The following is a 23,601-nucleotide window of genomic DNA, read 5'->3' as shown; positions in this document are numbered from 1 at the left end:
TCACACAGGTCCTATGTGTTCTGGCCCACTTCTTCACTAATCCCATCTCCCACTGTTCTTACCTTGGTCTCTTGCTTCACTTACACTGCCCTTTTGCTTCATCTGTAGCACATCAGCCTGAAGGCCTCGGAGCCTTTGCAATCTTGTTTGCCCTGCCTATAATGCTTTTGTTCCAGGTATTTGCCAGGCTTATTCACTCCCTTCAGTTTTGTAGTTAGATACCACTTTTTTCATGAGCCATTTCTTGAATGCTATATAAAACAGCAGATCTTTGCTATGTAGCAGTCCTTGTATCATACCCTGCTTTAAATTTGTTGATAACACTTACCACCATGTGTTATTTTTTATTGTTTCTACCTACCCTCTAGATGATAAACTCTGTAAGACAGAGATTTTTTTTTTTTTGATCCACTGTCGTAGCACTAGTTCCTAGAAGTAGGACAAGTAATAGTATGTGCGTAACAAATATTTGTCAATTGAATTGAATGAATGGTGGACTAGGGAGCTATCGCCTTGTAAACATAATTTGACAAATTTTTATTTAGTTGGAGAGTTTTAACAATTGGTTAGGCCAGTTACATTCCCCTTGATCTCTGTTGTATTGTTATTTCCTAACTTCATCCTTCTCTCAAAGTTTAATACCGTAAGTTATGATAGAAATTTCCAGAAGGGGGACATTCATATGAATAATTTTTAGCCCTAGAAAAATAACCACTGTTAGATTAATGATTTTTCTACAAACTCTTAAGATGGTGTCTTGTCTTATTTTGAAGGTTTTTAATCGACTTTGGTTTCCTCTTGTGAGACCTGGTGCTCTTGCAGTTCTTTCTCACATGCTGCTTAGCTTTCAGCATTCTCCAGAGGCGTTCCACTTGGTAAGTTATGACATACACTTTCTATTTAGTTTAATACTGAGTCACATTTTTCATACTGAAAATATTGCAAGTTAGTCCTAAATCTGTTTTCATATTGCTTTATGATTTCCTAAAAAATTGAAATTGTGAGATTTCCCTCCAAGGAATATATTTTCATTTCTCCTTCAAACTACTCCACTTGCAACAACTACCAGCAGTTGAGTTACGGTTCACATGGGATATGTCACTGATGGATGTCTGTTGCACATATGAGCAGTATAGAAGGATTCAAATGATTGAAAACCACTGCTTTTGAATTTCAAAAGCATGAAGACACACCAGTCTTTGGTTTTACAGCCTCAGTATTCAGGCTTTTCATTTACTCTCAGCCTGCATCCTACAAATCCTATTGACACTACCTTTAAAATATATCTAGAATCCTATCACTTTAAGCCAGCGGAATCATTGGCTTTGATTTGATTTCAATTATTTGATTATCAGTTACTGCAGTTGGGAAATAACAAATAGTTATTTTGGTCAACTGTCCATTTATCACTCTAGGGCATCATAGGAAAGTAGTGCCTTTGTGTATACTTACTTTTTCCAAAGTCTAATCCTGTTTTATAGGACTAGAAACTTTGTCAATAAACCCACAGTGGAAAAATTTTAGGAATACTGACTCATCATAAACTTCAGAGAAGACTGATGAAGTTCAGAATTCCAGTTGTTTATTTTTAGCTAGAATATATTCACATAGGTTGCTTAGTGCCTCATTTCTACTGAAGGAAAATCCACAGGCTTTGTAGTAAGTAAAACTTACTAGCAAGTAATTACATTATACATTACCACTTAGGGTGAGTGATTTCTGCAGTTAATTGCCCTAATTTTGGTGAGTTTAAATCATCAAGCAATAACTTTATGTATGTGTATAATATAAACAAAACCCAAACTTGAACTAAGATAGCAGGTGTACTAGCAAAGTCTTCCAAGAAAAAAACATCAATTATTTGTCCTTGTCTTCAGGCACAATCATGTGTAAGACATTTGAGAAAAGGCTTTATTTTCCACATTTTTTTTTTAACTTTTATTTTAGATTCAGGGATACATGTGAAGGTTTTTTACATAGGTAAACTCATGTCACATGGGTTTGGTGTATAGATTATTGCATGAACCAGTTATTAGTACCCAGTTGTTATCTTTTCTGCTCCTCTTCCTCCTCCCACTCTCCACCCTCAAGTAGACCTTAATGTCTATTGTATCCTCTTTTGTGTTCATGAGTTCTCACCATTTACCTCCCACTTACAGGTGAGAACATGGGGTATTTGGTTTTCTGTTCCTGTGTTAGTTTCCTAAAGATAATAGTCTTCATCTCTATCCTTGTCTGCAAAAGACATGATCTCATTATTATGGCTGCATAGTATTCCATGGTATATGTGTACCTCATTTTCTTTATCCGGTCTGTCACTGATGGGCATTTAGATTGATTCCATGTCTTTGCTATCATGTATAATGCTATAGTGAACATTCACATGCATGTATCATTATGGTAGAATGATTTATATTTCTCTTGGTGTATACCCAGTAATAGGATTGCTGGGTCGAATGATAGTTCTGCTTTTAGCTCTTTGAAGAATCACCATACTGCTTTCTATAATGGCTTAATGAGTTTTTACTCCCACCAAATGTATAAGTGTTCCCTTTTTTCAGAACCTCACCAGCATGTCTTCTTTTTTGACTTTTAGCCATTCTAGTTTGAGATGGTAGCTCATTGTGGTTTTGAGTTGCATTTCTCTGCTAATCAGTGATATTGAGCTTTTTTTCATAAGCTTGTTGGCTGCATGTATGTCTTTTGAAAAGTGTCTGTTCACGTCCTTTTCCCACTTTTTAATGGGGTTGTTTTTCTCTTGTAAATTTGTTTAAGTTCCTCATAGATGCTGGATATTAGACCTTTGTCAGATGCATAGTTTACAAGTATTTTCTCTCATTCCATAGGCTGTCTGTTCACTCTGTTGATAGTTTATTTTGCTGTACAGAAGCTCTTAAGTTTAATTATATCCCATTTGTCAATTTTTGCTTTTGTTGTCTTTGTCATGAAATCTTTGCCCGTTTCTATGTCCAGGATGGTATTGCCTAGGTTGTCTTCCAGGATTTTTATGGTTTTGGATTTTACACATAAGTCTTATCCTTGATGTAATGAACATCAGTATAAAAATCCTCAACTTGCAAACCAAATCCAGCAGCACATCAAAAAGCTAATCCACCATGATTAAGTAGGTTTCATCCCTGGGATACAAAATTGGTTTAACATACACAAATCAATCACATAAACAGAACTAAAGACAAAAACCACATGATTATATCAATGGATGCAGAAAAGGCTTTCAGTAACATTCAGAATCTCTTCATGTTAAATACTCTCAATGAACTAGGTATTAGAGGAACATATCTTAAAATAATAAGAGCCATCTATGACAAACCCACAACTAACATTGTACTCAGTGGACAAAAGCTGGAAGCATTCCCCTTGAAAACCAGCACAAGACAAGGATGCTCTCTCTCACCACTCCTATTCAATATAGTATTGGAAGTTCTAACCAGAGCAGTAAGGCAAGAGAAAGCAATACAGCGCATCCAGATAGGAAGAGAAGAAGTGAGACTATTTGTAGATGACATGTTTCTATATATATCTAGAAAACCCCAAGATATTCTACAAATAGCCCAAAAGCTACTTCAGCTGATAAACAACTTCAGCAAAATCTCAGCATACAAAGTTAATGTACAAAAATCACTAACATTCCTACATACCAAGAGCAGCCAAGCAGAGAGCCAAATCAGGAAGGTAATCCCATTAACAATTCCCACAGAAAGAATAAAATATTTAGGAATACAGCTAACCAGGGAAGTGAAAGATCTCTGCAATGAGAAGGACAAAACAATGCTCAAAGAAATCAAGAAGACACAAAGGGAAAAACATCCCATGCTTATGGGTAGGAAGAATCAGTATCATTCGAATGGCCATACTGCCCAAAGCAGTTTACAGTTGCAGTGCTGTTTCTACCAAACTACCAATGAGATTCTTTGCAGAACTAAAAGAAAATATTTTAAAATTTGTATGGAACCAAAAAAGAACCTGAATAGCCAAGGCAATCCTAAACAAAACGAACAAAGCTGGAACCACCACATTACTGACTTCAAATTATCCTACAGGGTTGCAGTAATTAAAATAGTGTGGTACTGGTACAAAAACAGGTACATAGACCAATGTAACAGAATAGACAGCTCACAAACAAGGCTGTACACCTACGACCATCAGATCTTGACAAAGCTGACAAAAAACAAGCAATGGGCAAAAGGCTCCGTCTTCAATAAATGGTGCTTGGAAAACTGGGTAGCCATATGAAGACTGAAGCTGGACCCCTTCCTTAAACCGTGTACAAAAATCAACTCAAGATGTTTTTTAAATTTCTAGGAGATTCTCTTACTTAACTTTATCATTCATTCAAATGTTTACTGTCCACATTGAGGATATTCCTTTTTCTAATAGTGGGAAATGTGATAGTTAAATCACCTGTAACTCCAAATAACTCAGTAAATGACTTGGGCTTAGGAATTGCTAAGTATGAGCAATAGTCTGGAATCAGCATCATCATAATTTCTTATATGTTAAGAACATCTTAGGGCAAACCAAGATTTATGTTAGAATATGTGGTGTTATGGGTCAGGTTGCTTTTCTTATGCATTTTACCCAGTGAAAAAATTTTATTTTAAACAGACACTATGGCAGATAGTAATAATTGAGAAAGAAAAAAAATCAAAGCTGCTAATTAAATAAGTTTTATATATTCCCTTAAAAAGTTTAGTATTATAATATCAAGAATCATTTAGGTTCACTTATTCAAAAAAATCAACTTTCATATATTTAGACAGTAATAGCCTGCTTGGAAGTAACTGTGTAACTGTGAAAGACTAAGTCTTACTTCCATGTCGTGATAATCTTGACCATTTAGGATATAGTAATAGACAAACCATATAATCTGATTACAAACACTCCTAAAATTTTTGCCTCTTCTGTTTCTCTTCACCTTTGAGAAAACCAAATAATTTTGGATTTCTATTTTAGCAAGAGAATATCTGATAGGTGTGGCTTTATGAAATATAAGTATAATTCACGTTTGCTTAGAAATATAGAGATGATAGCAATAGAATGAACTCACTAGGAACTGGTAGTTTTATGGTCACATCAATACCTTTGATGGCAGTAAGATAGAAGGTAGTGCAAAAGTTACAATATGATTTAAGTACAAAAGTAAAGCTAGACAGAGCAGAATGGAAATAGCACTATTAATGTAAGACTATGATTGTTCTTTTTATGAGGAAAGGGAATTGATGGGTTGTTACTATCATTGTAGTTATTGCTGTTTGATGATACGGCCCTAGTAGAGTTACCACTTTGTTTTTTACCATGAGTTAGCAACCCCAAAATGTTCTACAAATAAAACAGAAGATGCCTTTTACCATAAGAAGTGTAAATATGTAGTATCAGGTTATAATTAAAAATTAATTGAAAAAAATGTATGCTAATGGAATGAGCCATGTCTATAAAATAGAAGTTGTTTCATTTTAATAACCTCTTAAAGATATGATTGTCCCTGGATTGGTTGACTTTTTTAGTTTAATTTTGTAAATAAAGAAGATTATGCTGATGATCAATTTTAACAATGTTCTATATGTTTATGAGCAATGATCATTTTTTATTTCACTTTTATTTTTAGCCTTAGTTCTTTAAAACTAACAGAAGTTGCTGATGTCCTTTATTTTTAGAACCATCTCATTTTTTGGAGGGTGGGAAATGGGATTTGTTAGTAAGAATAGCCACTCTAACGTGAGCGTATGTCTTAGGTAATAACATAAGCATAAGCATATGTCAGATAATAGGATTACTTTTAGATAAACACAGAGACCTTGCTGTGTTCTGTGTGCTCATCTAAAATTAATCCTATTACCTGAGCTGTAATTTTAGTTACACTTGTAAAGGTTTTCTTGAAGTAGACTTTAACATGCAATGTACTTTTGATACTTTCAAGTGAAAAATGTTTAATTCACACTAGATGGAGCTCTTTAGCCAATTCTAGGATTATTTTTCAAAAGTTTATTCCCATTGAATGATCTGGTAAATACAATAGCCCTAACAATTTCAACCTACAGCGTTTTCCAAAATGGCAACAATTACTAAGATTTCTATTTTGTACCTTAGTTTATGTTTTAGATGGTGTATAAGGATGAGGAGGGGGTCATATATGGGATTACAGTCATATGTGACTGAAAACCAGATTTACCTTGATATTTTAGAAACATTTAACTTAATAACAAAAAAACTCTGACTGAACATACAGAAAAATATTTGCTGATCATAACATTTGTATTCTCTTTGTACGATAGAGAATGTGTTACCAATTTGTATAAATTCAGCACTGTTTGTCCTTTTTTCTCTTCAGATTGTTCCTCATGTGGTTAATTTGGTTCATTCTTTCAAAAGTGATGGTCTGCCTTCCAGCACAGCCTTCTTAGTGCAATTAACAGAATTGATACACTGTATGATGTATCATTATTCTGGATTTCCAGATCTCTATGAGCCTATTCTGGAGGCAATAAAGGTATGATAGTTGTACCAGTATCTGTAGAGTTGTTATATTAATATGGTGAACACTGTTATAACCAGCTATGCAGTTTACTATTTTATGGTAATAATGCTTTTTGTTTGAAAAATGCAGTTAGAATCAGGTTTCATTTATGTTTAGGGAGTAACTGCTTTCTTGCTGCTATCACCATTCTAAATTAATAACCATATTTTCTCATTTCTGCAGTGTCATCAATTGTAAGACATAGCTTTAAATTTATAATATCTTTTAGGGCAATTTGTTTAAAAAGAAATGCTACATTAAGTTAATGCATACATCAGATTTGCACCCCAATATTAGAAGTGTTAAAGTATGTGTAGAGTACATCTTGGAATACAGGAAATGGAGTTCAATAAAATATTTGATTTCTTCCCCTTTTTAATTCTTCTTTTTTTTAGTTTTTGAGACTGAATCTCACTCTGTCACCCAGGCTACAGTGCAGTGGTGCGATCTTCACTTACTGCAACCTCTGACTCCCGGATTCAAGTGATTCTCCTGCCTGAGCCTCCTGAGTGCTAGGACTACAGGGGCCCACCACTACACCTGACTAATATTTGTATTTTCAGTAGAGGCAGGGTTTTACCGCATTGGCCAGGCTGGTCTCAAACTCCTGACATCAAGTGATCCACCCGCCTCGGCCTTCCAAGGTGTTGGGATTACAGGCGTGAGCCACTGCGCCTGGCCCCCTTTTTAGTTAGTTCTATTTTTGCTGTGGATTGTTCATGAATGTTTATAATCTTTGAATTATTTGTGGAGTTACACTGTTTTTCAACTTTATATGGAAATGGATCTAAAAAGCACTTTTCTTGGTGGGGGAACAGTCTTGCTCTGTTGCCCAGGCTGAAGTGCAGTGGCATGATCATGGCTCATTGCAGCCTCTACATCTTGATCTCAAGTGATCCTCCCACCTCAGCCTCCCAACTTTTTGGGACTACAGGTGCACACCACCACACCAGGCTAATTTCTTATTTTTTGTAGAGACTGGGCCTCACTATGTTGCTCAGGCTGGTCTAGAATTCCTAAGCTCCAGTGGTCCTCAGCCTCCCAAAGTGCTGGGATTATAGGCATCAGCCACTGTGCCTAGCCTAAAAAGTATTTCTGTTGTTGAAGAATGGATCACAATAAGCTAACTTTTCTCTTAGTAAACTTGCTGCATAATCAGTGTATATAGCAAAAGAATTGGAGAACTGAACTCAGTCGAACTTAATCAGAAATTATTAGAAATCAATTCTATTGTGTTTTTATTTGAGATATGAATTTCAATATAAAGGTCTTATTATCTTTACTTCCATATCTGAGATGGATTTAAAACAGTTCTTTTTACTATATCATTAACTAAATCAAACTTATTTTGATTGAGCTCAGAACACAAAGACTGTTAAGCAATTAATGTATATTGCTGGTGTGACACTGACACTTTAAAAGTAAATTATGTATAGGAGCATTGTGGAGTGGATTTGATGATAATATTCATCTCTTTCAACATTGTCACTGGATCCATAGGTGATAGTTGCTGCACTTGTTAATTGATTGCCATTCTTTGTTCATGAGAGTTTTTATGTTGAAAATTCTGATAACTCATATAGGCTCAGAAGAAACAAGGGGCTCACTGTAAGCCCAAAGAAAACACTTTTTCTTAGTTGTCAAAAAAAAAAAAAAATCAGAAGATTGAAACTCCTTCAGAAAATGTTTGCTAAGATCTAAGTGCTAAATGCTAATAGCAGTCCAGATAAGTCCTAATGATTTTACCAACTTTCCTTATTCTTCAGTACTCTATTCATGCTCGAAATAATTACACTTAAAATGTTATTTCATATTTCACAAAAGTAATAAGAAAAATCTATATGTTGTAATAATTTTCTATATGGATAACATGAGAGTAAGTTTTATTTTCTTAAAGTTAAAAGTCATTGTGCATTGATACTTTGATTTCTCATTTCTTACTTTGGGATTTTATTTCTAAGTGTTAATACTGAGTAAATATTAGTATTTAATGAAAAGGAGACATTTTATTATAAAATTTGAAAACTAATTGTTGGCTTATCTTGCTTAACTGATAGCCAAAATTTAAGTCTTCATTCTACTGCCTTTGAATAGCACTATAGTATATTCTCTGACCTCAGACTTTTTATAGACATTTTGCTGGCATATAGAATGTAAATAGTTCAAATGTAACTTGAATTTCTGACTTTTGAGTATTCTTCAACTTGATAAACTCTGTTATTAGAAGATACTTATTTTTGCCTTGCAGTGAAATTTGATATTTTGATGACTAGCCAAGTACTATCAGTTACTACAAAACTAAGTTGGGGGAAAGAAAGTTCAAATGTCAGTGTAAGAATCTTCATAATGGTGTTAATTAACAAGAAAAATAGTTTTTACTTTACTTTTAAATTGCTTTTCTTCTTTATGATCTATAGGATTTTCCTAAACCCAGTGAAGAGAAGATTAAGTTAATTCTCAATCAAAGTGCCTGGACTTCTCAATCCAATTCTTTGGCATCTTGCTTGTCTAGACTTTCTGGAAAATCTGAAACTGGGAAAACTGGTCTTATTAACCTAGGCAATACATGTTATATGAACAGTGTTATACAAGCCTTGTTTATGGCCACAGAGTAAGTTTAAATTTGAATCTTTTTAACTGTAAAAGTTGATGCATGCTGATGAAATATAAGATGATAGAATTGTTTTCACATTATTCCTTATAAATGGCATAAATTGTTAACATTTCTTATATTGCCTTATTCAGAAATGAAACTGCTTTTAGTGCTCAGAAACCATGAGAATATTAACATTAGGCTGGGTGTGGCAGCTCACGCCTGTATTCCCAGCACTTTGGGAGGCTGAGGTAGGTGGATCACTTGAGGTCAGGAATTCAAGAGCAGCCTGGCCAACATGGCGAAACCCCATCTCTACTAAAAATACAAAAATTAGCTGGGCGTGGTGGTGAGTACTTATAATCGCAACTACTTGGGAGGCTGAGGCAGGAGTATCACTTGACCCCGGGAGGCAAAGGTTGCAGTGAGCTGAGATCGTGCCATCGCATTCCAGCCTGGGTGACAGGGCAAGATTCAGTCTCAAAAAAAAAAAAAAGAAGAAAAGAAAATGTTAACATTAATTCTGCTTATTATTCATTGCATTTAAATGGCACTTTAAAAATTCTAATTTTTTAATAGTGTAACAGAAGGATTGATTGCAACTATTCCAAACAGTTTTTTTTACTAGAGTACTTCATTGTTATCCCGTGAGACTGTCATTTTTTTAATGTGTTTTGAGGGAAGTCATATATAATTTTATCTGCCTGTTGGTAGTTTCATGTTTATCAGATCAACAACTTTGTTGCCGTTTATGAAGTTTAAGTTCTACTTCTAACCCAGGACAATAATTACTGAACACATTTACATAAACAGACATATTCTTTTCCCCTCTTAAGAATTTTCTTTCGAATCCATTTTCTTTTGCAACTAAGCATATAGGAAATCAGGGCCAGGCACAGTTTCTCACACCTGTAATCCCAGCATTTGGGGAGGCTAAGGCAGGCGGATCATGAGATATGGAGATCAAGACCAGCCTGGCCAATATGGTGAAACCCTGTCCCTACTAAAAATACAAAAAATTAATCGGGTGTGGTGGTATGCACCTGCCGGGCATGGAGAGCCAAGATTGTGCCACTGCACTCCAGCCTGGGCAATAGATTGAGACTCCATCTCAAAAAAAAAAAAAAGAAAGAAAAGAAAAAAGAAATCAGAATGCTGTTCCAGTTATGTGAATGCTATCTGCAAAGGTACAAAATAATGATATACTTTTCCTGAAGATAAAAACATGGTTGAATTTTTCTCTTGAATACCAATAAAGTATTCATGGAACTTGCCCAGAGAGGTTTACAAATTGAGTTGTAAGCTTTTCCAAGTTGTTATGCCTGCCCAGAGGAATTGTAAACTATGAAATGTAGAACTTGCTCTATTTTTGGGCCCCAGATTATAGTGTCAGCACTCAGGTGTTTTTGGTTTAGCTTAGCGTTTAATTTTTTGATTTGTTTGTATTTGGAATTTGGGAAGGTTTTATTTTTGTTTTTTTAAGAAAAGGTGTACCTTTGGACAAAAGTGATACTAGGTGTAAGACTGAAAGAATCCCTGTCTTACCACCAGAGGTCATCTAGTCCAGACATCTCCTTTAACAGATGGCAGAGAAAACAGACACCCAAAGCAACTGTAACTGGCAAGAGCAAATAAAAGTTATGTCTTACTGAACAGTGGCCAATAATATTATCTCTGAATAGGAAGACAGCATATATTATTTCTTAAGTATTATATGAATTCTTCTTCATAGTTTAAAAATAATTAAATTTTAAAGTATATAGAATAAAAATCAGACACTCCCATTTCCAAAGGTAATTTGTTAACAGTTTACATTGTTTCAGACTTTTTTTGGTACAGTTACATGTTTGTGTCTAATGTGAAAACAAATGCATTGTTTTTTTAAGAAAATTTCCAGAGAATCCTAATTATATAATCTTTTCCAGCCACTTGCTTTTAGCATTTAATAATTTGTATTGGAAATATTCCCATATTAAGGCAATACGGATCTGTGTCATTCCCAGTAAATGTGTATGCCATCATTTATTTAGTAATATTCCTATTGATGAATATTAGATTGTTCTCCTTATAATTAACATATCTCTGCCCTTATACTGATATAGGGGATTTTCTTTGAATATCTTCCATATCTTGAATATCCTTTGAATATCTTTCAACTTGCTTTCCAAAAAAGCTGTAGCATTTTGAACTCTGATGCTAATATAAAATTCTACATAGACCCTGTACCTTTAGCAGCAAAACAATCTTTTTAATTTTTCACCAATATAAAGAAAAAGTCTCTGTTTTTTGCATATTGCTGCTAATTGTAGAGTTTTTCCCTCTGTTATTTTTGTTTATTCATTTGTGTTTTTCTTCCAAATAATCTGTTCTTTTTGTACATCTTTTTGTTGGGTCTTTTTTGTTTTTCTGTTGATTTATATATACTCGGATGATCATTTTTTGCTACATGCTTTTTTTGAGTCACAATTCAAGTTTATGGGGTGTTTTATTTATGATTATTTTATGTATTCCAGCCTTCCACTTTTCATTTATAGTATCCAGACTTTAGAAAACCTTTACTCTAAATTTGTTCTTTCTTTATTTTAAGGACTTCCGTAGTTTTATATTTTATATCTAGCTCATTAGTCCTGTGGTATCTGTGATGGTGTATAATCTTATATAACTACATTTTTTATCAGATGGACACCCAATTGTCCCTTTGTTTTGTTTGTTTGTTTGTTTGTTGTTTGTTTTTGAGTAGTTTATCCTTTTCTCATGCTATGCTCTTGAAATCACTTTAACTTTATAGTGTATTTTAATGACAGCATATTTTTTATTTCATGAAGATTTGAAAGGATTTAAGTTGTTTACTTATGTTATAAATTAGTGGCTTAACCTACTTCTATTTGCTCATCCAGAAAATAGAAATAATATGTTATAGCACATTGGCCATTAACAGGCTATATAGTAAGTGTTAGTTTATTGCCATTCTCCCCTCCTCCTTTACTGTAATACAGGTAGATAACTTCCGTAGGTAAATGAAGTTTTACTTTAAGGATAATAAATTCTTAAACTAACTTGCTTTTAGCTTTTAAGAAATGCTTTTAAATGGCTAGGCACAGTGGCTCATGGCTGTAATTCCAGCACTTTGGGAGGCCGTGGTGGCTGGATCATTTGAGGCCAGGAGTTCGAGACCAGCCCGGCCAACATGGTGAAACTCTGTCTCTACAAAAGTCACAAAAATTAGCTGGGCACGGTAGCATATACCTGTGGTCCCAGCTACTTGGGAAGCTGAGGCACGAGAATCACTTCAACCTGGGAGGCAGAGGTTGCGGTGAGCTGAGATTGTGCCACTGCCCTCCAGCCTGGGCAACCAAAGGAGACTGTCTCAAAAAAAAAAGCTTTTAAAAAAATGCAAGTGTGTTTACACACATATACATAAATTATTATATTCTCTTTCAGTTTCAGGAGACAAGTGTTATCTTTAAATCTAAATGGGTGCAATTCATTAATGAAAAAATTACAGCATCTTTTTGCCTTTTTGGCTCATACACAGGTGAGTGTGTATCTGCATAAAGTATGTTTAGGTTAACTGCATGGTAATATTCATTAAACTTTACATGATACCTTTTTAACTGATGAAATAATATATTAGGTATCTCACCCAGTACAACAAATCCTTAGAAATGCTAAAGAGGTACTGCCTGAAATATCTACATATCAGGATATCCCCTAAGTTTCTATATTTTTCTCTTGCTTCCTATTTTTGTAGCTGAATGTTATGCTGACACATTGATCTAGAAATTTTTACAAAGAAGATATGATTTTCTATCCAATAAATAAGCTCCTTCATGAAGAATTATTTTTAAATGCATCTTTATTTCCTGACACTAAATTAATAGATTTGTACAATAATGAGTTATTATTGTATAAATTTATTAATATTGTGGTGCCTGGGCTTTTTTTCTTTTCTAAAATAATATTGTGGTGCCTGGGCTTTTTTTTCTTTTCTTATATATACCCATTCATTGTAAATCAAGATCTCTGCAGTTCTGTTTATCTGATAAGTTCCAGAGCTTAAATTTTTGTGGTGATCTTTCATATCCACACATTAGTCCAAGGTAATTAATTTATGTTAATGGCACCAAGGTGGTCATATATAGTAAATATTCACTCAACAGACATTTATTAAGAGACACTATATGCAGTCAATGATAAGCATTAAGAGTCTTTATGTTCACAGAAGTTTTAGATTAGATTTTGAGCCTATATGCATGAATGATATATATATATCATTTATTTGTAATATGTATGATTACTTTTCTGATTTTACTTTCATTGCTTTTATTTCACAGCGGTCTGAAGGAGTAGTACTTAGAGACAGAAGAAAAAATAGGTTGAGAATTGATGGGATTCAATTGATGGGAATGCTTTTGTTTTCTTTCTACAAGCTGAGAACTATCTCAAGTGTAACTCCTTAAATGGAAAGAATCTAGACAGGATTGATATAAGATGATAGTAATGGCCTATGAGTAGTTATACTCAGATGATTTCATTATTCTTTATCTGGGGGAAGTATGTTCAGAAATTAAATTTTTTTTTTCTAGACCAAGGGACATGAAATGAAAACTATCTCCTTCTTCACTCCCCTGTTGTTTCCTTGTAAATTGATTGTTGTGCTTTCTTTATCACTAGTCTGTATTTATTATACATAAAATATATATGTATATGTATATGTATATGTAGGCAGATATATACTGTATTAACTTACTAACTCAGAGCTATTAGAAAAAAAAACCTTAGGGGAGGTTTCCGTGCTCCTCCCAAGAAAAGAAAAGTAGAAATTAACAAGAGCCTGATTAAAGTCCTGGTAGCAGCCTGACAGAGATTATCTTAGGCAGATGGATTTTCCCATGTAATTGAAAAGTCCTTTTTTCTTATAATTAATAAAGGCAACATTTATTGAACATTTACATTTTTTTAGCTCCTGGTCTATATCTTTTATGTCTTAATCATCAAAAAGAGTCTAGTAAGGTATATCCCCATTTTACAAATGAAGAAAACAGGTTTACATTACCTGTTCAGGGTCATGCAAATGAGCAGCTGGATTGAGATACGAACCAAACAGCTCTGAAGCCCATGTAGGCTAAACTTCCTTCCTTCAGATTGCTATAAACAGCCTTAATTTGGGTAAAAATTTTTTTTATTGCATCTTAGGTTTGGGGGTACATGTGAAGAGCATGCAAGATTGTTGCATAGGTACACACATGGCAGTGTGATTTGCTGCCTTCCTTCCCTTCACCTATATCTGGCATTTCTCCCCATGCTATCTTTCCCCAACTCCCCACCCCCGCTGTCCCTCCCCTATTTCCCCCTACTGACACCAGTGTGTGAAGCTCCCCTCCTTGTGTCCATGTGTTCTCATTGTTCAACACCCATCTATGAGTGAGAACATGCAGTGTTTGATTTTCTGTTCTTGTGTCAGTTTGCTGAGAATGATGGTTTCCAGGTTCATCCATGTCCCTACAAAGGACGCGAACTCATCGTTTTTAATGGCTGCATAATATTCCATGGTATATATGTGCCACATTTTCCCTGTCCAGTCTATCATCAATGGAGATTTGGGTTGGTTCCAGGTCTTTGCTTTGTAAACTGTGCTGCAATGAACATTCGTGTGCATGTGTCCTTATAGTAGATCGATTTATACTCCTTTGGATATATACCCAGTAATGGGATTGCTGGGTCAAATGGAATTTCTATTTCTAGGTCCTTGAAGAATTGCCACACTGTCTTCCACAATGGTTGAACTAATTTACACTCCCACCAACAGTGTAAAAGTGTTTCTATTTCTCCACATCCTCTCCAGCATCTGTTGTCTCCAGATTTTTTAATGATCGCCATTCTGACTGCCATGAGATAGTATTTCAATGTAGTTTTGATTGGCATTTCTGTAATGACCAGTGATGATGAGCATTTTTTCCTATGTTTGTTGGCCTCATGTATGTCTTCTTTTGTAAAGTGTCTGTTCATATCCTTCGCCTACTTGTGAATGGGCTTGTTTGTTTTTTGTCTTGTAAATCTGTTTTAGTTCTTTGTAGATTCTGGATATCAGCCCTTTGTCGGATGGGTAGATTGCAAAAATTTTTTCCCATTCTGTTGGTTGCCAATTCACTCTAATGACTGTTTCTTTTGCTGTGCAGAAGGTGTGGAGTTTGATTAGGTCCCATTTGTCTATTTTGTCTTTGCTGCCAATGCTTTTGGTGTTTTGGTCATGAAGTCCTTGCCTACGCCTATGTCCTGAATGGTTTTGCCTAGATTTTCTTCGAGGGTTTTTATGGTGTTAGGTCTTATGTTTAAGTCTTTAATCCATCTGTAGTTAATTTTAGTGCAAGGTGTCAGGAAGAGGTCCAGTTTCTGCTTTCTGCACATGGCTAGCAAGTTTTCCCAACACCATTTATTAAACAGGGAATCCTTTCCCCATTGCTTGTTTTTGTCAGGTTTGTCAAAGATCGGATGATTGTAGATATGTTGTGTTGCCTCCGAGTCCTCTGTTCTGTTCCGTTGGTCTATAGCTCTGTTTTAGTACCCGCATCATGCTGTTTTGATTACTGTAGCCTTGTAGTATAGTTTGAAGTCTGGTAGCATGATGCCTCCTGCTTTGTTCTTTTTGCTTAGAATTGTCTTGGCTATACGGGCTCTCTTTTGGTTCCATATGAAGTTTAAGGTGGTTTTTTTCCAGTTCTGTGAAGAAGGTCATTGGTAGCTTGATAGGGATAGTGTTGAATCTGTAAATTCATTTGGGCAGTATAGCCATTTTCATGATATTGATTCTTCCTAACCATGAACATGGAATGTTTCTCCATCTGTTTGTGTCCTCTCTTATTTCGTTGAGCAATGGCTTGTAGTTCTCCTTGAAGAAGTCCTTTACATTCCTTGTGAGTTGTATTCCTAGGTATTTTATTCTCTTTGTAGCAATTGTGAATGGCAGTTCGTAATAGATTTGGCTCTCTTTAAGTCTGTTATTGGTGTATAGGAACGCTTGTGATTTTTGCACATTTATTTTGTATCCTGAGACTTTGCTGAAGTTGCTTATCAGTTTCAGGAGATTTGGGGCTGAGACGATGGGGTCTTCTAGATATACAATCATGTCGTCTGCAAATAGAGACCATTTGACTTCCTGCTTTCCCATTTGAATACCCTTTATTTCTTTTTCTTGCCTGATTGCTCTGGCTAGAACTTCCAGTACTATATTGAATAAGAGTTGTGAGAGAGGGCATCCTTGTCTAGCGCCAGATTTCAAAGGGAATGCTTCCAGTTTTTGCCCATTAAATATGATGTGGGCTGTTGGTTTGTCGTAAATAGCTTTTATTATTTTGAGATACGTTCCATCAATACCTAGTTTATTGAGGGTTTTTAGCATAAAGGCTGTTGAATTTTGTCAAAGGCCTTCTCTGCATCAATTGAGATAATCATGTAGTTTTTGTCTTTGGTTCTGTTTATGTGGTGAATTATGTTTATAGACTTGCGTATGTTGAACCAGCCTTGCATCCCTAGGATGAATCCTACTTAATCATGGTAGATAAACTTTCTGATGTGCTGTTGCAATTGGCTTGCCAGTATTTTATTGGAGATTTTTGCATCTATGTTCATCATAGATATTGGCCTGAAGTTTTCTTTTCTTGCTGAGTCTCTGCCAGGTTTTGGTATCAGTATGATGCTGGTGTCATTAAATGATTTGGGAAGGATTCCCTCTTTTTGGAATGTTTGGAATAGTTTCTGAAGTAGTGGTACCAGCTCCTCTTTGTACATCTGGTAGAATTCGGCTGTGAACCCATCTGGACCTTGGCTTTTTTTGGTTGGTAGGTTATTAATTGCTGCCTCAACTTCAGACCTTGTTATTGGTCTATTCAAGGTTTTGACTTCTTCCTGGTTTAGCTTGGGAGGATGCAAGTGTCCAGGAATTTATCCATTTCTTCCAGGTTTACTAGTTTATGTGCACAGAGATGTTTGTAATAATCTCTGATGATTGTTTGAATTTCTGTGGAATCTGTGGTGATATCCCCTTTATCATTTTTTATTGCATCTATTTGATTATTCTCTCTTTTCTTTTTTACTAATCTGGCTAGTGGTCTGTCTATTTTGTTGATCTTTCCAAAAAACCAGCTCCTGGATTTATTGATTTTTTGAAGGGTTTTTTGTGTCTCTATCTCCTTCAGTTCTGCTGTGATCTTAGTTATTTCTTGTCGTCTGCTAGGTTTTGAGTTTTTTTTAATCCTGCTTCTCTAGCTCTTTCAATTTTGACAATAGGGTGTCAATTTTAGATCTCTCCTTGCTTCTAATGTGGGCATTTCTTGGTATATATTTTCCTCTAGAGACTGCTTTAAATGTGTCCCAGAGATTCTGGTATGTTGTGTCTTCGTTCTCATTGGTTTCGAAGAACATCTTTATTTCTGCCTTCATTTCATTGTTTATCCAGTCAACATTCAAGAGCAAGTTGTTCAGTTTCCATGAAGCTGTGCAGTTCTGAGTTAGTTTCTGCATTCTGAGTTCTAACTCGATTGCACTGTGGTCTGAGAGACTATTTGTTATGATTTCCGTTCTTTTGCATTTGCTGAGGAGTGATTTACTTCCAATTATTTGGTCAGTTTTAGAGTAGGTGCGATGTGGTGCTAAGAAGAATGTATATACTGTGGATTTGGGGTGGAGAGTTCTGTAAATCTCTATTAGGTTTACTTGGTCCAGGTCTGAGTTCCGGTCCTGGATATCCTTGTGAATTTTCTGTCTCGTTGATCTAATATTGACAATGGGGCGTTGAAGTCTCCCACTCTTCTTGTGTGGGAGTCTAAGTCTCTTTCTAAACCATTAAGAACTTGACTTATATATCTGAGTGCTCCTGTATTAGGTGCATATATGCTTAGAATCATTAGCTCTTCTTGTTGCATTGATCCTTTTACCACATGTAATGTCCTTCTTTGTCTCTTTTGATCTTTGTTGGTTTAAAGTCTATTTTATCCAAGACGAGAATTGCAACTACTGCTTTTTTTTGCACTCCATTTGCTTGGCAAATCTTTCTCCATCCCATTATTTTGTGCCTTTGTGTATCCTTGCATGTGAGATGAGTTTCCTGGATAGAGCACACCAATGGGTTTTGGCTTTTTATCTAATTTGCCATTCTGTATCTTTTGATTGGGGCATTTAGCCCATTTCCATTTAGAGTTAATATTGTTATGTGTGAATTTGATCCTGCCATTTTGATGCTTGCTGGCTGTTTTGCCCATTAGTTGATGCAGTTTCTTCATTGTGTTGATGCTGTTTACCGTTTGGTATGTTTTGGGAGTGGCTGGTACTGGTTATTCCTTTCTATGTTTAGTGCCTCTTTCAGGAGCTCATGTAAAGCAGGCCTGGTGGTGATGAAATCTCTGAGTACTTGCTTATTTGCAAAGGATTTTATTTTTTCTTCTCTTGTGAAGCTTAGTTTGGCTGGATATGAAATTCTGGGTTGAAAGTTCTTTTCTTTAAGGATGTTGAATATTGGCCCTCACTCTCTTCTGGCTTGTAGGGTTTCTGCTGAGAGATCTGCTGTGAGTCTGTTGGGCTTCCCTTTGTGGGTAACTCGACCTTTCTCTTTGGCTGCCCTTAGCGTTTTCTCCTTCATTTCAACCCTGGTGAATCTGACGATTATGTGCCTTGGGGTTGCTCTTCTTGAGGAATGTCTTTGTGGTGTTCTCCGTATTTCCTGAACTTGAATATTGGCCTGCCTTGCTAGGTTGGGGAAGTTTTCCTAGATAATATCCTGAAGAGTATTTTCCAGCTTGGATTCATTTTCCCCGTCACACTCAGGTACATCTGTCAAACGTAGATTAGGTCTTTTCACATATTTCTTGAAGACTTTGTTCATTCCTTTTTACCCTAAAATCTTTCTTAACTGATAACTTCATTGTTATATGCCACAAACAATCAAAATGTCAAGAGAATTCTGAAGTTTCAACTTATAGTCACATCTTTTAGATGCCTTTTCAGTTCTTTTTTGTCATGGCAGAATCTAGGATTTGAACCTAGATAATTCCAGAGTCCACTGTTTAATCACTAGTTTACACTGCCCCTATACTTTAAAAAAAAAAAAAAAATTAGCAAGGGTCCCTAACCAGTAAACTCACAATCTGCACATTTATGACATGTACCTAGTCAAGGAAAATTAGTAAGTATGCATAACTCTGTAGAGTTTTTCCCCTTATTACTTTGTTCAAAATATACATTAATAAAATATACATTAATCTTTTTAAAATTTCATATTTCAAAAAATTGTGAACTCAAACATGTGACTATCATAGAGGGGTGATACCAAGAGCATTATATCAAGACTTAAGAGAGACTTTATCACTAGTCTGTATTTATTATATATAAAATACCTATGTATATATGTACACATAGGCAGATATATACTGTATTGGGTTTAGTAAAGTAGACATGGGTTCTACTTTAATGCCCTGTGCCACTCATTTAGCTGTATGACCCTGGGCAAGTCACATAAGTTTCTCTAGCTCTTAATTCTCCTCAAGTTATAGCTAAAAATTATCCAATTTTATTTCTAAATAATTTTACCTGTCCCTAAGTTGCCGTATCTGGCACTTTTTAGTAAAGGCTGATGCAATGTAACTTTAAATTGTTAAACACTGTATATTAAGATTTCAGTTACTTGGTTCATGCTATAAGAATCACTTCCTTATATTTTCTCAACTGCCATCAAAAGAGGGAAGCATATGCACCTCGGATATTCTTTGAGGCTTCCAGACCTCCATGGTTTACTCCCAGATCACAGCAAGACTGTTCTGAATACCTCAGATTTCTCCTTGACAGGTAAAAAGTATTCTTAAAATCATGATTTGAATGTTGTCTTTCATAACAGTTTAATTCTACTTAATATTGTTTTTACCTTTAAAAACATATTTCAAATGTTACTCTTTAAAATACCATTGCATTTCTTATATTTTTTTAATGTTTTCTTTTGTTTTTAATTTGTTTTCCTTTTTGAATTTTCTTCCTTGAGACCAGCTGTTCTCAAAGTGTGATACAAGGACCCCTGCGGGTTCCCAAAACACTTTCAGGAATCTGTGAGGTCTTCTCTTTTCCAACAACATAATTGTGTAAGGCCAGATTTTCTCTATATCCTTCATCCAAAAAAGCATATAACAATAGAATGCAGAGATATGAGGCTCCAGCTGTCTTCTATTAAGCCAGATACTTAAAATATTTACAAAATGTAAAACACTACCATTTTTGCTTTTTTTGTTTTAAAAAATATAACTTTTTCATTTTTAAAATGTTATTAATATTAAATAACGGGTTTATTATTGTTAAATGTTAATATTTTATTACTTTTCTCAGTTCTGACAGTAAATATCAATAGATATAACCCATATAAAGGAAAGCTCTTTGTTTTTTAATTATTTGTAAGAGTATAAAGGGGTCCTGGGACCAAAAAATTTAAGAGCCACTCTTTTAGACTAGTTCATAATTGTATGGGTTCGATATATTTTATTGTCACCTTTCCACTTAATTAATAAAACTTGTTATCATCTGTTATCTTCCTGTCTTTGTTCTACTGTGTGGAATGAAGTTATTTGGGCTTGGTATGTGTAGCTTTCCTTCATTCAGCTAAGAATCTATTCAGTAGTTTCTTTGTGCCTGACTTTCTATGGAATGTCAGAAAGACAGAGATATATAAGACAATTAAGGAACATTTATAATTAACTGTAATGTAATAAGTTCTATTAAGTAGCAGTATGAAGAAGATGTAATGAGAATATAGAGTAGTAATAGCCACTTGGCTATTTTTTCTGCATTCTCAAACTGTTCAATTTGTTTTCAATTAAAACAGAAATAAAACCTGATTTGTTTATATTAAGCATTAAATTTGATTAAAACAGTTTATGGAAGCCACTAATATTTTTAAATAGAAATGACATTTGAAGTTAATTTAAGTAACTATATAATGATATACTCTCCTGCAGGCTTCATGAAGAAGAAAAGATCTTGAGAGTTCAGTCCTCGCACAAGGCTTCTGAAATTCTAGAATGTGAAACTTCTTTACAGGAAGTAACTAGTAAAACAGCTGTACTAACAGAGACCCCTTGTACAAGTGATGGTGAGAAGACTTTAATAGAAAAAATGTTTGGAGGAAAACTACGAACTCACATATGTTGTTTGAACTGCAGGAGTACCTCACAAAAAGTGGAAGCCTTTACAGATCTTTCCCTTGCCTTTTGTCCTTCCTCTTTGGAAAACATGTCTTTCCAAGATACAGCGTCATCACCCAGTACACAAGACGGTGGTCTAATGCAAGCCACTGTACCCAGTCCTTCAGAAGAACCAGTAGTTTATAATCCAACGACAGCTGCCTTTATCTGTGACTCAGTTGTGAACGAAAGAACCATAGGCAGTCCTCCTGATGAGTTTTACTGTTCCGAAAACACTTCTGTCCCTAATGAATCTAACAAGATTCTTGTTAATAAAGATGTACCTCAGAAACCAGGAGGTGAAACCACACCTTCAGTAACTGACTTACTAAATTATTTTTTGGCTCCAGAGATTCTTACTGGCGATAACCAATATTATTGTGGAAACTGTGCCTCTCTGCAGAATGCTGAGAAAACTATGCAAATCACGGAGGAACCGGAATACCTTATTCTTACTCTGCTGAGATTTTCATATGATCAGAAGTATCATGTGAGAAGAAAAATTTTAGACAATGTATCACTGCCACTGGTTTTGGAGTTGCCAGTTAAAAGAACTACTTCTTTCTCTTCATTGTCAGAAAGTTGGTCTGTAGATGTTGACCTCACTGATATTAGTGAGAACCTTGCTAAAAAATTAAAGCCTTCAGGGACTGATGAAGCTTCCTGCACAAAATTGGTGCCCTATCTATTAAGTTCTGTTGTGGTTCACTCTGGTATATCCTCTGAAAGTGGCCATTACTATTCTTATGCCAGAAATGTCACAAGTAGAGAGTCTTCATATCAGATGTGCCACCAATCTGAAGCTCTGGCATTAGCATCCTCCCAGAGTCATTTACTAGGGAGAGATAGTCCCAGTGCAATTATCGAACAGGATTTAGAAAATAAAGAAATGTCAAAAGAATGGTTTTTATTTAATGACAGTAGAGTGACATTTACTTCATTTCAGTCAGTCCAGAAAATTACAAGTAGATTTCCAAAGGACACAGCTTATGTGCTTTTGTATAAAAAACAGAATAGTACTAATGGCTTAAGTGGTAATAACCCAACCAGTGGACTCTGGATAAATGGAGACCCACCTCTACAGAAAGAACTTATGGATGCTATAACAAAAGACAATAAACTATATTTACAGGTAAGTTGGAATTATAAGCTTTATTATTTGTGGGAAATATTAAATAATTGACAGATAGTTAAATGAGTGCCCTAATTTTAAAATCTAACTGATAAGTTTTTATGAAATTCTGAAATTTGATTCTCGATTTATATGACATTCTCAGCCTGTAAAATTAAATTGCCTTACTTTCTAATATTGTGACTTAATTTAAATGAAAAGTGGCAATTAGATGTAATACAGAATGTAGCACTTTATGTGTTCATTACAAACAATGGCTCATGATGAAATCACGCCATACAGAAATATAGAATGTTTAATAAAGTGGACATATCCTCCCTCTTCACCCACCAGGGGAAGCAACTGCTAAATGTGATGTTTATACCTGCAAGAACTTTGTGTAAATATTTTAAGAGCCATTTATTGATATTTAAGTGGATAAGATTTTTAAAAACACTAAAAGATAGATTATGTAAAGAAAAGTATTCATGTTCTTTGAGGATGTGGGCAGTAAAACCAAGGAGATAATAAAATTGTAAATAAAAGCCATGGAATGTTTTTATATGATACCAGTTTATTCATAAATATACTTCTTTCAAGAAGTTAGTGATTTTATTACTTAAGTAAAAGCTAATAAAAAAGTCTTGCTGAAAGAATTTTCTTTTTTTTTTGGAAGCTTACCAATTTCTCAACATACAGGGCTAGCAGTAATTACAGGTGAAATTCTAGGTACATTAATTAGGTAGTCCAAGTGATTTAGAGTTTTAATGAGTATGTTTTAAAATTTTTGTGTTTGAATGTCACTCCTAAAAAATACAGATAAAATAAGTAAGCCAATATAATACTGATTTTTAGAGGAAAATTTTTTCAAAAGCTTTCAAATGTACTGCATTATAAAATACTCATCTGACACATTTTTAAAGAAGTATAGCAGTGTTCTTGCATGACATACAAAAAAATTAACTTTACGGAAAATAAAAAAGAAAATCAGAATATTTGTTTGAACTGATTAACTACCAAAGACTCTAACATCCAGTCAGATGGCTTATGATCAACATACTAGAAATAGAATATATTCAACTGTGTTCTGCCTAGATATCATATAAGCCCTAGTTAGATCTTCACAATTCTTGAAGTTTGAAAAGGT

At 34.8% G+C, this 23,601-nt stretch overlaps 1 protein-coding gene across 2 annotated transcripts in view; it reads left to right on the top strand.

Moving 5' to 3' along the window:
• Positions 1 to 23,601, top strand: part of USP38 (ubiquitin specific peptidase 38) — a 47,366-nt gene that overhangs the window by 12,730 nt on the left and 11,035 nt on the right. The window contains exons 4-9 of one of the 2 annotated variants that reach the window (XM_003928019.4): positions 774 to 875; positions 6,350 to 6,508; positions 8,953 to 9,146; positions 12,570 to 12,663; positions 19,858 to 19,964; positions 21,119 to 22,475. In XM_003928019.4, the coding sequence (XP_003928068.1) occupies positions 774 to 875; positions 6,350 to 6,508; positions 8,953 to 9,146; positions 12,570 to 12,663; positions 19,858 to 19,964; positions 21,119 to 22,475 (2,013 nt within the window). The remainder of the gene's footprint in view (positions 1 to 773; positions 876 to 6,349; positions 6,509 to 8,952; positions 9,147 to 12,569; positions 12,664 to 19,857; positions 19,965 to 21,118; positions 22,476 to 23,601) is intronic. The other variant, XM_010338642.3, reaches the window with a different exon arrangement.

The sequence above is a fragment of the Saimiri boliviensis genome, chromosome 3 (genome assembly GCF_048565385.1).
Source record: "Saimiri boliviensis isolate mSaiBol1 chromosome 3, mSaiBol1.pri, whole genome shotgun sequence".
NCBI classification, from domain to species: Eukaryota; Metazoa; Chordata; class Mammalia; order Primates; family Cebidae; genus Saimiri; species Saimiri boliviensis.
The sequence above is the reverse complement of the archived record's forward strand: the minus strand, read 5'-3'. Positions and strand labels throughout refer to the sequence as shown.